This window comes from Apteryx mantelli, chromosome 5 (assembly GCF_036417845.1).
Source record: "Apteryx mantelli isolate bAptMan1 chromosome 5, bAptMan1.hap1, whole genome shotgun sequence".
NCBI classification, from domain to species: domain Eukaryota; kingdom Metazoa; phylum Chordata; class Aves; order Apterygiformes; family Apterygidae; genus Apteryx; species Apteryx mantelli.
Window position 1 is genome coordinate 55,329,765 of NC_089982.1, and position 13,060 is coordinate 55,342,824.

General features: G+C 35.6%; 1 protein-coding gene across 1 annotated transcript in view; it reads left to right on the forward strand.

Moving 5' to 3' along the window:
- Nucleotides 1-13,060, forward strand: part of SGCZ (sarcoglycan zeta) — a 237,860-nt gene that overhangs the window by 183,068 nt on the left and 41,732 nt on the right. The window contains exon 4 of the mRNA XM_067297146.1: nt 2,849-2,971. Coding sequence (XP_067153247.1) covers nt 2,849-2,971 — 123 coding nt within the window. The remainder of the gene's footprint in view (nt 1-2,848; nt 2,972-13,060) is intronic.

Genomic DNA, 13,060 nt, shown 5'->3' on the forward strand with positions numbered 1-13,060 from the left:
GGTAAAATGAGACTGGATTTTCATTTGACGCAAGTAATTTTGTCTGCTGTCCCAAAGATATATGTTGTACAGAGCTGTTGGTGTCGAGGTGGTTTTAGGTTAGGCTTTGATAAACTACAAGTTTGTCTGTTTCCCGAAGTTAGTAAGGCTATTTGATTTTTGAACCCCACAGTGTACAGTTTTATTAGGGCAAACTAACAGCTTAGTGACAGGCCAGTTTTTTTTTCCATCAGAGAATGTAGTGGCAAAATATTAGTGGTATACAATCTTAAGTTTAATGGCTAAATAGTAGCACGCATACTGAGTTGCATGCTGTATATTGACTTACATCAAATGTGAAATTAGCACTTATTTTATCATCAATAATTTATGCAAGAACTTTGATTTTTTGATCTCAGATATCTTCCTTCAAAGCCACAAGTTTTCTGGGAGCATTTATATTCAACAAGAAAGCATTGATCTTTTTTAACCTCTTTGAGTCTTCCCACTCTGAACCATGAGAAACATTATAGAGTAAGCGTTTTTGCATAGTACTGTCTGAAGAGGATTGTGCCTTGGTTTTATTACTGTGAACAGCGTTTGCTCATGACTATTAAATGTCACTGTAAACCATATTTTGAGCCTTGAATAACAGCTGTGTATAAATTATCAGTGGATCATATATTCTTTAAAAGCAGGTCATCTGTAATTTCTTCAAGTATTTCAAACCAGTGTATAGTTTATTCTATCTCCTCCCTCTTCCAAATGAATCATGTGATAACATCATCTATTTTATTTTCAGGTTCTTAATATCTGAGTTATGTGCTCATCCCTAATTCTTAGACTAACTGGACATAGTCACCAGAAGTATGATTTATTTTGCAGTATAGTGTATAAAAAATATATAAAGTTCAGATATTTGCTAACTAAGAAGTAGCATTGGCAAATCTGATAAATTAACCTTCTAATTCCTGCTTGTGTTTCTGCCACTAGACAGATACACAACCTTCTAACTGTTGAACTTACCAGAGGCCTAATAATGCCTACTCCTCACTGGGATTCATAAAATAAACATTTATATAATAAATAAATATTTATTTAACAATTTTTAAAATGACTTCTTAATCTATGATGCAAAAGAACTGAGTATTCCTCCCAACTGTATTGCTGGCACTTTTGGTGATGCTAAAGAACCAACTCTACCTGTGCCTCAGGGGCAACACTATCGGGGACACCACCACTGACCTCTGGAAGGTATCTAAGAACAATGGATGAATACAGTAAGGCAGCTACATGTGAATATATATTGTGGCTACATTTATCCTCAGGAACAAATAGACTTTGTTATGCCTTTTGTAGTATCTGGTCATCCTGGGATGTTCTTAAGACCTCATCTTTATCACATGGTTAAAATTAGGTTATCTGAAATCTGTCCAACTCTTTCTTTACAAAGATTTAGTGTTTTTTCCAAACAAGCCAACAGCCAACAAGTTCAATTGTATAATGAGAAGGAGAAAATATCATTTTACACTTTTACAAAAGAATAAACATGTCTAATTTCAAGAAACAGGTACACCACAAATGTTTTTATAACTCCTTTGCATTTACTTTTCACAGTCATGAATTAAAAATAACCATTAATTCTTCACTGTGCAAATGTAAGTTCATCTGAATGTAAGAAGAATCTTTCCCTTTATTTATTTATTTATTACAAACTGATTCTGCAAATTATAGGGCTGGGGCAATTCCTTGTCCAAATTAGCTATCAGGGTTTTTATATTTTGTGTTATATATTTTGATAATGGTCACTTACATATTAAATTGAAAAATTCCACATTATGGAAGCACGTGTTTTTCACACACCTGTGCCTGAGTGATAAAATGAAATGACATGCAGGATATTTCCCTGTCCATAATACCTTCCCCATGATTTTTACCCATATGGATTGACGAGTTATTCTAAGTCTACTTTAGAAATCTAATTAGGGTTCAATAAGAAAATTGTCAAATAACTATTCTCAAAGGTCTTGAAGTTTGCCTCACAACTAGTTACGCAGTATGCCGTTGGTCCCTTTTCAACACCATTTTCATAGAGTTCTGCTTTCACTGATTTATGAAATAAAATAAATTAAAAACTATAAGATAGGATTTAAATGACAAAACACTGAAGAATAAAGATAAGGTGTATAAATTGAAAAGGATTGTAAATTTTATAGAGGTTTGGTATCTGCAATTTTTCTACCTATGCTACCTGCACTATTATACTCAGTCCCATAGATCTGTTGAATCTCAGAATTATTTTAGTTTTTTGGTGCCTTGAGATGTTTTAGGACTTTGGTTTCATAAAATATGAGATAGCTTATGATAAATCAGTTCATCATTTAAATTTTTTTGCTATCCATCTGTTCAAGTTCACAATAGAACTGAATGATCATCTCTAAAAATGCCCTTCTGCCATGCTGAGTTGTTAGCTGGTCTTTGTGGTATAGGCTCACGTGTTATTTTTTCCGCACTGTTAAGAAATTGCTGTTTAAGCAGAACAAGCCTTCAAGAGGTCTGCCTGAACAGACATTTCAAGATCTCAGAGTTTAAGTACATTCTAAATTCTTATGTTGCCTTCCACTCCTGGAACTGAACTACATGTTTTTTATAGGTATTTTAGATTCTATTCTGATATGCAGTAGTGAAATAGCTACTCTGTAAATGTATTTAAGAATGTTTTATAATACAAATTATCTACCAGGTTTACACAAAGCCAACTATTTTATAAAAGCCTGGTGTACTCTGTGTGTTTTGGGTCTTCCTTGCATGTTGATGATCACTTACATTTCTATAAAATATATTAGTTGAACCATTCACTTCATTTCAGGAGCTGATGCTGTGGAGGCCCAGTGTAAGAGATTTGAAGTGAGAGCAAGTGAAGGTGGAAAAGTACTGTTTTCTGCAGATGAAGATGAGATTGTCATCGGAGCTGACAGACTCAAAGTAACAGGTACAGTAACAAGAAGATTTCTAAATTGATATTAACTCTGTGTTTTTGTTAGCCTTAGAGATAATTAACCCATCTATCAGACTTCCATGAATTTTTTTTCCACTGCAGATGAAAAAAATCTTATTGTGATTGTTTGATCAACCAAAATATATTTCATAATACAACAAATGTGTTCCTCTGTGGGCAGATTTGAGCTCAGACTCTGCAGGACCAACTGTGGTATAAATTACCTTTACCACAGTGATGTATTTTTCATAGGTTATCATTAATAAAGCCTTGTTTTATGGTACCTGTGCCATTTGCTAGGCAATGACCCTTCACAGTGATTAAAGTTACCATTATATATTATGACGTTTAGTTGTGCTATATTCAAAATATCAGGTCTATTTTCTGTGTGAATTAAGACTATGTACTCTTGCTTTACTTTAGGAAGCTCAATTGGAATGTAGTTAGCTCAAAACTTTTCTTCCCCTGAGCATGTATTCAATAGAATAAAGAAAATAATTCTGACTGTTATTTTACTGTCACTGTAGAATAAAAAAAAATTATGTCAATGACTTACTTGATAATAGAAAATGTTAGCTTATTAAATGTCAGTTAGCTAGGTTTGCTTTAGGAAACGCTTTAGCTTTGACTTCTTAATCAAATCTTATCTGAACCTGTGCTGGACCTGAGCTATCCAGTCATAATCTAGAATAAGATCCAAAATCTGAAGCAAAATTGTTTCACCAGTCAAGAATGACTGACTTTAAATCAGTCTATATCTAGAGGTGCTGGAATTATGGAGTTTGAAATCTGAACATGCTATTTCTAAAGTTCAGTTGTGTAGAAAGTATAAGATGGTGCTGGTTTATGATGATGAAGATAAGAGATATCCCTATTGGTCTGCAAAACTAAGATAGGCTGGAGAGGTGGGCGGAGAGGAACCTCCTGAAGTTCAACAAAGGCAAGTGCAGGGTCCTGCACCTGGGGAGGAATAACCCCATGCAGCAGTACAGGTTGGGGGTTGACCTGCTGGAAAGCAGCTCTGTGGAGAAGGACCTGGGAGTGCTGGTGGACACCAAGTTGACCATGAGGCAGCAATGTGTCCTTGTGGCCAAGAAGGCCAATGGTATCCTGGGGTGCATCAGGAAGAGTGTTGCCAGCAGGTCGAGGGAGGTGATCCTCCCCCTCTACTCAGCCCTGGTGAGGCCACATCTGGAGTACTGCGTCCAGTTCTGGGCTCCCCAGTACAAGAGGGATGTGGCACTACTGGAGCAAGTCCAGCGAAGGGCTACAAAGATGATTAGGGGACTGGAGCATCTCTCTTATGAGGAAAGACTGAGAGAGCTGGTCTGTTCAGCCTGGAGAAGAGAAGGCTGAGAGGAGGTCTTATCAATGTGTACAAGTATCTGAAGGGAGGGTGTCAAGAGGATGGAGCCAGACTCTTTTCAGTGGTGCCCAGCGACAGGACGCGAGGCAACGGGCACAAACTGAAACACAGACACTTCCATCTGAACATGAGGAAAAACTTCTTCCCTGTGAGGGTGACAGAGCACTGGAACAGGTTGCCCCGAGAGGTGGTGGAGTCTCCTTCTCTGGAGATATTCAAAACCCGCCTGGACGCAATCCTGTGCAACGTGCTCTAGGTGACCCTGCTTGAGCAGGGGGGTTGGACTAGATGATCTCCAGAGGTCCCTTCCAACCTCAACGATTCTGTGATTCTGTGATTGTTAGCAGGTATAAACCTTTTAAAAAAATTATTAGGTAGTTCTACTTCAAAGTAACACCAAACATAGTTTTAAAATAGCTTTACCTATGCTATTCTCTTACACGCAGTTCTGACTAGACCCAGGAAGCTTAGGTGCAATCCATGACTGAACTTTCTTCATAACCTTCAGAAAAAGCAAATAATATTGTTACTATTCTTCCCCTTCCATTTTTATGTGATCTCTGTTTATTTTCTTTAGCCCACCATTCTTTTTTAATACCGCTAAACCAAAAGAAAAGGCTTTTAGACCCAGGCTGTTTAGTGATGCTGTGGTATCCAGTATAATACTATAAACTTTATCTGTTTACTGAAATTGGGTGTAGGAGAGGGAGAAACCAGTGTTTTGTTGAGTCAGCAGCATTCTTCATAGGTAGTAGTTTTAGGAGAATTTTACCATAATAAAACCTAAGAGAATAACCTGAAAAACATGAGAAGAAGAAGAAAGAGAATCATACTGAACCCCTGTTAGGATTCAAACTCAGTCAGAGTGTTAAATACTGAGGAAGTTAATCTTAAACATACAATTGACCCAGCAGATTTCAAAGCATCTGTCATAAGTTACAAAATAAAATATCTTACAAAAGGCACTGAGAATTAAATTTTCTGCTATTAGGAAATCTAATCATGTGTTGTAGATATCATGGTAAATTTTTTTTAGCAGACTTCAAAAGAAAAGCCTTGCTCAGCTGTGTTTAACTTCAAAGTGGCTTTTGTACCTGCAAGTACCTGTTGACTTCAGGGGGATTAGAAAACAGACGAACAACTGAAAATTGTTTCAGTGATGCTTAATATGGGATATAGGATTCTTCCTTGTGAAAAGAACAGGGTTTTCATCTTAATTCTAGAGAAAAACCTAATCGTATATATTTTAATACTAAGTACCCCCAAAAAACAAAAATGCCAACAAAGCAAAGGCTAGGAAAATCTAAGTTAATGCTGCTTTGAATATTCATCTTACTTTCAGGGATTACTGCATACCTGTTGACTTCCATCAGAGAATCTCACTACGAGGGTTGTTTGTACATGTAATTGATTTTTGTTCAGTGACTAAGATGAGAAATAAACAAGAGATTTAGGATTGCATTTAAGTGAAAAGACTTTCAGTGAACTAGAAAAATTATTTTAGGGTTAAAGAAAAGAAATCAAAACATCTTCATGAATTTCTTAGCCAAAAAAAAAGAAAGAAGAAAGAAAACGAAATATTTAGACAGCAATCAAAATATCACAAGGGAAATCAGCCCCTGTAGACTAGAGGACTTACCAGTTTTTAAATGTTTCAATCTAGGTTCATGAAGTTGAATATGAAGTATGTGCCATTAAAATGCCCTAGTGTCCAATATTTAGGGCCATCTCTTTAGAAAAATGTGTTGAGGTATTTTGTAATTTCAATTTGAAAGAATAATTTATTTTTTAAAAAATCACTTGGAAATTATTGTCTTCTTATGTATGTGTTTAAAAACAATTTAATGAAGTTGAAATCATTCTTTCTAATCTCTGACTAATCATTTGGGGATCTTGAATTCATATTTCATGAGTAAACAAATTATAATGAGTATATAAAATGCAAGTGTCAAAATTTTATGCTTTGAATCCCTAGGGCCCCCTTTAGGTTAACCTTTCCATCGTCTTGTAGGAAAAGAAAATTATTCTCCTTCAGAATGAAGAGGAAAGTGTTATATTTCTAAAATAATGAATTTTTCTAGAAGTGTTACAATCCAGATTTCTTCCCTGAAAGGCCTTTTGCAGCATACATACTAAACTGCAACCAAATAGTAAAGCCATCCATGAGCCATCTATGCTTTATTATTGACTCCAGTCTAAAGCTGAAAATATTGGACCTAGATTTCCAGAGGGAGACTAAAATTTGTGTGATAAGTGCAGACTCTAGAAAAGTTTAAAAAAACCTCCCAAGGAGGGGGAGGGGCATAAAAAAAATTCCTGTCTGGGTGGAAAAACAAAATAACAAAACCTTTCTTTTACATAGCAGGTCTTTGAATTCTGTCCAAAGATTTTGTGATACCTTTAAAGTCTTCAGCAAACACATGAAAGGTGATGAGTCCCTGTGAGTTTTGTCAGTCAGATTGCATTACTTTGCATGAGATGATATGGCTGATGAAATCTGGCAAGGCATCATAATGTCAAACATCAACCAGAAATTTTTTTCAGTACATTTCTCATGCCTATGTGTGCCTTGGGGTGGAATATAGGAAAGGAGTAATGGAAGAACAAAGGGAAGGAAAAACAAGTATCAGAAAGCAAAAATAAGCTGTGCTTATTTGGAGGGGAAACTATCACTCTTAGTTATTTAAGTGTGGTACTACAACAAAAACCTAATTTTATTTTCTTACCTAGCTGTGAATAGTGTCTCTTTGGAAACACTTACGTGAGTGGGTCTAATAAATGATTAGCATTTTGGTTCATTAAATTCATTAAATTTTCTGAAGCATACCTATTTCATGGGTATATATAAATCGCTATGGCAATGTGGGGTTTACTTTATCTGGCTTTTTCTGAATTTTGAGGAAAAGCCGCAGAGCTTTAAAGAGCAATCTATTGTGAGGTAGTATAAGAAATCCTTGATTAATACATATTTGACAGATTAAGCTTACAACTTCTTGTTGATTATTTTTGCAGCATTTTTTTGTTAATTTTAGTATAGTCAGCCTATTCCAGGGAGAAAGATGTAGCAGAAACAAGCTTGTAAATTCAGATATTAATATATTTTCAAGACAAGCAAAATATGAAATAAGTTGTTTTGTGTTTTAGAGAAATTATGGCTATATATTTCCCTATTAAGAATCTCGCATTGCAAAATTCTCTTTAAAATTAGTCAGTTGGTTGCTTTGATTTAGACTTCTGCATAATCTTCCTTCCATCATTACTTTTGCTTTTTCTTTAAACTGTGCTAGTTCTTTTCTGTTTTATCATTCGAGGAAAGAAAAAAGCCAATCCATTACTTAGAGCTTGCAGTCTTATAGCAAATGTAAAGCTGCACCTTCTTCTTTTTATCTTAAACTGTAAACTATCTGCAAAACAAGGAATTTACTTCTAAGAGTGGTCACTAGGAACCCTGTGAATAAAAGTCACTTCCAAGCCTAGGCATCCAAATTTATTCTAAATGTGAGTATTCTTTGGCTGACCCCTAAACTAAGGGTGACCTAGGGACTGCAAAAGGAAGATGAGACTAGTATTCCAATAAAACATGAATAAAGATTAATTCATAGAAACTAAATCTCAAATTCCTGCCTTCACCCCCCAAATTATACATGCTGTTATACATCTTCCCCTCTGCTTTCACTTAGAATCCTGAAAATTTAACCACCTCCTTTTCAAGTTTTCTACAAAGGTATTTTACTATTTTGGGTGCCCTTCCCATTGAGCCTTATAGGGAAGGAAGTGAAAGGCATGCGGAAATAAGCATATTGCCATGGAGCTGGGAAACAAGGGTAAGTGGCTGAGTTCCTGGCAGATTCCCAAGTTCCCTCCTGCACACAGTGCAACCCTTTTCCATCCCCTCCACATAGCCCTGTGTGAATGAACGGAGGGCATCTGTAGCATCATGGAGTCCTCCTTCGCTCCCTCTACAGTTACAGAGCAAGAGTTTGACTTTTGTCCTTTTTTTGTTTGTTTGACTTTTACTTCTTTCATCTAAATCTTAATACAAAGTTCTCTGCCCCATGCTTTTATTTGATATTTCTGTTAAGTACAATATAATCTCTTTTATAAGAGATTCTTGTAGCAGAATGTGAAAACACCCATTTGGTGACTCTTGAAGGTGAGAGTACCAGCATATATTGTCTCTCAGTTGCATGCCTGCCACAGTTAATTGTGAGGAAACAGATCAAGAAGGCCTAGCTCTGTACACGTTTCTGAGACATTGCTAAGACAGAAAGTTGTAATTCATTTTATAGAAACTTTCAGCGTATGTGTGTGGTATTACAGTTCTTCCTCTTCCTTATTTTTAAACAAAATTGTATTCAGCAGCTGTATAAGAAGCACTAAGCAAAGTGGAGGTCTTCTAGTTATATTCTAAGCAAAACATCTAGGTTTTTTTGTACAAAATAACTGAGGTTTTCTTTCCTCTGACATTTGAGGGGACTTGTTCAGTTAAGGCTAAAGGCACATCATCAGAAGCTTTATTTTTGTTTCATTAAACTTAGAATGATTTATACACATTATACAAACATTTTGCTTTTATGTAGTGAAAGTTTATCTATCTAGGAATTTTGAAGGAGAACACACTGCAATCCAGTCCTCATATTATTTCCTAAACATTCTTCTGGGCTATATACTTCACTCAGGCTTGACTGTAGTGCTCCTCTTTATTTGGCTGTGATTTCACCTCTCACCCTTCCAAAAACAATAAAAGCAACAAGGAAATTTGATTTCTTGTGGGTTTAGGTACCTTCCCTCTGAATCAGTTATACCTTCACATGTTGGGTTTTTTTTATTAATTGTATTTTTAAACAGCAAGGCAAGAATTGATTTGCAAAGTAAACTACATAGGTCTTCCAACAGAAGTCATTTCTGTTCTACAGTCAAATCCAGTTATGTTTTATAGATGCAGCAAACAAACTGTATCACTTTTTTCCATAATCCAGTCTAGATTGTCTAGAAAATATTATTCACCTTTTAGAGAAGTAATTCATTTTGTTTTGTGTTATTTTCTTAGCTGCTGTCTTACTTTCCTGCATCCCTTATTGCTATATGTCTGAGTGATCTGTTTTAGCACAGGACCCAAGTCCTTTCTGGATGAAACTGCATTTTATTATGATGATAATTAAATATTTTATCAGTAATATTTTTGCTCTACAATAAATAAGAAGCTAATAAAAACTTATCAGTTAATGTTTTACTGAGGCTTTAGTATGGTTCTATAGTGTTAAGCTAACTTCATTTTTTGAGACAGAAAAATTTTCAGGTATATGGACCTCCATGTCTCTACTATATGAATTGATACAATTAGGTGAAGATCACTTTGTTTCCGTATTTCAAACATGGTAATTCATCTATTCATGGGAATTGTTATTGTCATAAGGCTTGGACATGGTGGCTAGCAGCAGTAGGAGAAACAAAAAAAGAGGCATAGAAACTTTGAAGACCAAAATGACCACCTATGAACCTTCCTCCTTGTCAAATAGTGAAGTCACATAAAAGGATGAATTAAGAGAAGGACAGAAGAAGGCATGCTTCAGCCTTCTCAGATTAATAGCAGGACAGGGGTAGGTCAAGTCTACTTTGACACTAGAGCAGAGTCAGGCAGAAAAATCTGTGAAGGGCTGCAAGTATCTTTTTGGTTACAGTATGTTATATTCTTTAATGGGTCCAGATGGCTTTGATCAAAGCCATTTGCTTCCCTGGTTGAAAGATCAGAGCCTTGATGAATCAAGGAAACTTCAGTAGATGTCTCCATATTAATATACGAATAATATTCAGAATTAACATGCACAGAAGTGCATCAGTAACTCAGTTTTGATTTTGAGATTATGTTGTAGGACTGTGAGTTTGCAGGTAATTGAAAATAATATATAAAGGTCTTCTAGAGTAGTTAAAATGAAATGATAAAGTAGAAATATGGCTTATGAATATAAAAAGGAAATATGACAGAAATATGAGGAAATGAGGAATATCTCTGAATTACAAATTAGGTTGAAAGAGTAGAAATGAAACATTTATAACAACTACTGAAATATAGAGAAATAAATGATTATTTGATATATGTTGTTATGACAGTAGAAATATATCTAGTGTCTTCAGAGGCAGACTATGAATTTCAGTACAAATGTGAAAGAAGATCTTGGATTTGCCATGTTCAGTTGGTGGACTGTCATTCAAGATAGATGGAATTTGGAGGGTGAGGTGGCACAAGATGGAGGGAAGCACTTAATCACTTTAATCTGACTTACTCAGCCAAATCATAGGTGTCACCAATAAAAATGTTGTATTTGAAGTGGTAGTAAAAAGTTAAACCTTTGAGTAGGTATGCCAGGCTCTCAGGATCCTGAATACTGAATGAAACAGGATTCCTACATTGTCATCTATGAATAATAAAAACACCACTTTCCATATATAGAATTTCTGTGAGTTCTCTCAAAGAAGTACAGTAATCTGTACCCCAAAATGTACTGAATGAATAGGATTTCTGAGAAGATTATTTGGATATCAAGGAATTACTTAGTGTCAGGACTTTTCTGTATGAGAGCTCTGAATGGAAGTTATTATTGCAGGACTCTGACCACTTCACAACAGAGCACCCTTTCAGAGCATTCCTCTTGAAATGCAACTGTATGATTGATCACGAGCATATATATGGGAGCTCCAAGCTATCGCTGAACTAGAAGTTTTGTAGGCAGGTTAAAATGATGAGCCTGAACGAATAAACCTCTTACTCAGGTCGTTGCACAGATACATTGAATTATGTCTTCTAGTTCAAGGATGCAATGCACCCATCCAGCTCAGATGTAAGTCCAGTGTGGACTTACATCAGCCTGCAGATGATTATGTTTGTTGCTGGAGGACACCATTGGTCCAAGGATAAAAACAGTTTATTTGCAAAAGATTTTGATTTTGGCATTGTAACAAAAGGATGCTGAGGACCATAGTGATTGGGCTCAGGAATGTATTTAAAGAGAAAGAAACTTGATAAAAGAAGTTTCTCTGAAAAGGGAGTAGACCCAAAAGGAGACAAACGTGCAAGCAGTCCTGCCAGCCCAGGACACTACATTCCATTTTCTACAGTCTTTCCACTGAAAAATTCTCAACAAGGCTGTTTTCTGTAGCAGAAACATAGAGATGGCATACACTCAGGAAGAAGTAAGGAAAAGGAAGAAAAAAGAGCAAAACTGCACACTTCTGATACTTGTATAGAGAAAAATAATCCTTTTCTCTTGTGGGCTGTAACCTGTTTAATTCTGTTAAAAAGGAGTTATGTTTTTGAACTGATTCTCTACTCGTCTGAGCTGTTCCTTTGCAGAACATAGTCAGCAGCATCCCAAAGTTAGTGAAGAGGTTATTTGCTGTGCTCTGGTACAGGGCAGTATTGATCAAGAGACTGATTTTAACATTTTGGTTGAATCTGTTTTTCAGGTTAAATCTTTGACACCAAGATTAAGGTATTGGGTATTTGCAAATATTTTTAGGAAAAACTACTAGAAATTCCAAAATCTGCATCATATTCCCAATTCCCAGTTGAAGGACTGTGTCAGAGTCGGGGGTTGCAACTTAAAGCAATTCTAGTTTTCATGGGTCTGCATGGTGTGATATCAGGCAATTCCACATGGCTTATTTAAGGGTTAATGCCCAGTGGAAAATTGTTGCATTATTAGTAAGCTGAGATAAATCTTAAAAGAAATGAAGCAAATGTATTTGTAAACACACACTAAGCATTTAGAGTGTTTTGATGTAGGAACTTGATATGAATTGGATTCAGATTTTATAGTGAAATTCTGACTCTTAAAAAACTGAGCTAAGCCTGACACTTGCATGCCCTCAGGCTTCGGCAGATTTGAAAATGCACATTTAAATTACAGCAGTCAGATCCATCTCTATTTTTAAGATATAGCTACTCACAAGAAGGAAAGGTGAATCATAAAGGAGCTCCAGCATTGCTACTTTCTTTTTTTTCCCCTCAAAATACTTGCTTGTGATTTATTTCTGCCTGGAAACAAAATTCTATTGTTGGAGATAAGGTCAGGCTGCAAAATACTATAGGATTTGGGTTCAGTAAAAAGAGTGTTTGACTTTAAACACCTGTCAGATAATGATGATACTATAGGCCAAAAGTATTTTGCTTTGTCCTAGAACAATATTCTAGTTAAATGCTGAGAAGATGTGATGAGAAGATGAGATCATTTGGATTCCAATTTGTAAAGTCTTCAGAATAATAGGAGGAAAACTATTATATTTTAAGAAATATCACAGGCATCTGACTTTTCCAAATAATATGTATTGGCACCAGTTACTGTGAGTAGTTGCAAAGTCATATATGTGTCAGATGTGTACACTAGTTTCTCTAAATTCTATCTGAAGCCACTACAGGGTGACTTTTTTGGTTTTATCCAACCTTAAGGCAAAGTTTTTACCTAACTTTCAGTACAAGCTAATGTATTTAGTAGCCATACACTGGAAGGTGAGGTTATACAAGAATACTTCATGAAATAGAACATATTTCCAATATTTATGTGATAAAGTGAATGAACTGGAAGTTCTTGACTCTAAATTTAGGTAGAAAATAGCAAAAACATAGAAATCTAAACTGATTTTTAAATGAAGATGTAAATAGAGAATATTGATAGCTTTCTGCTGTTGAATAAGCACATGATTCTGCCTTCAAAGTTTAA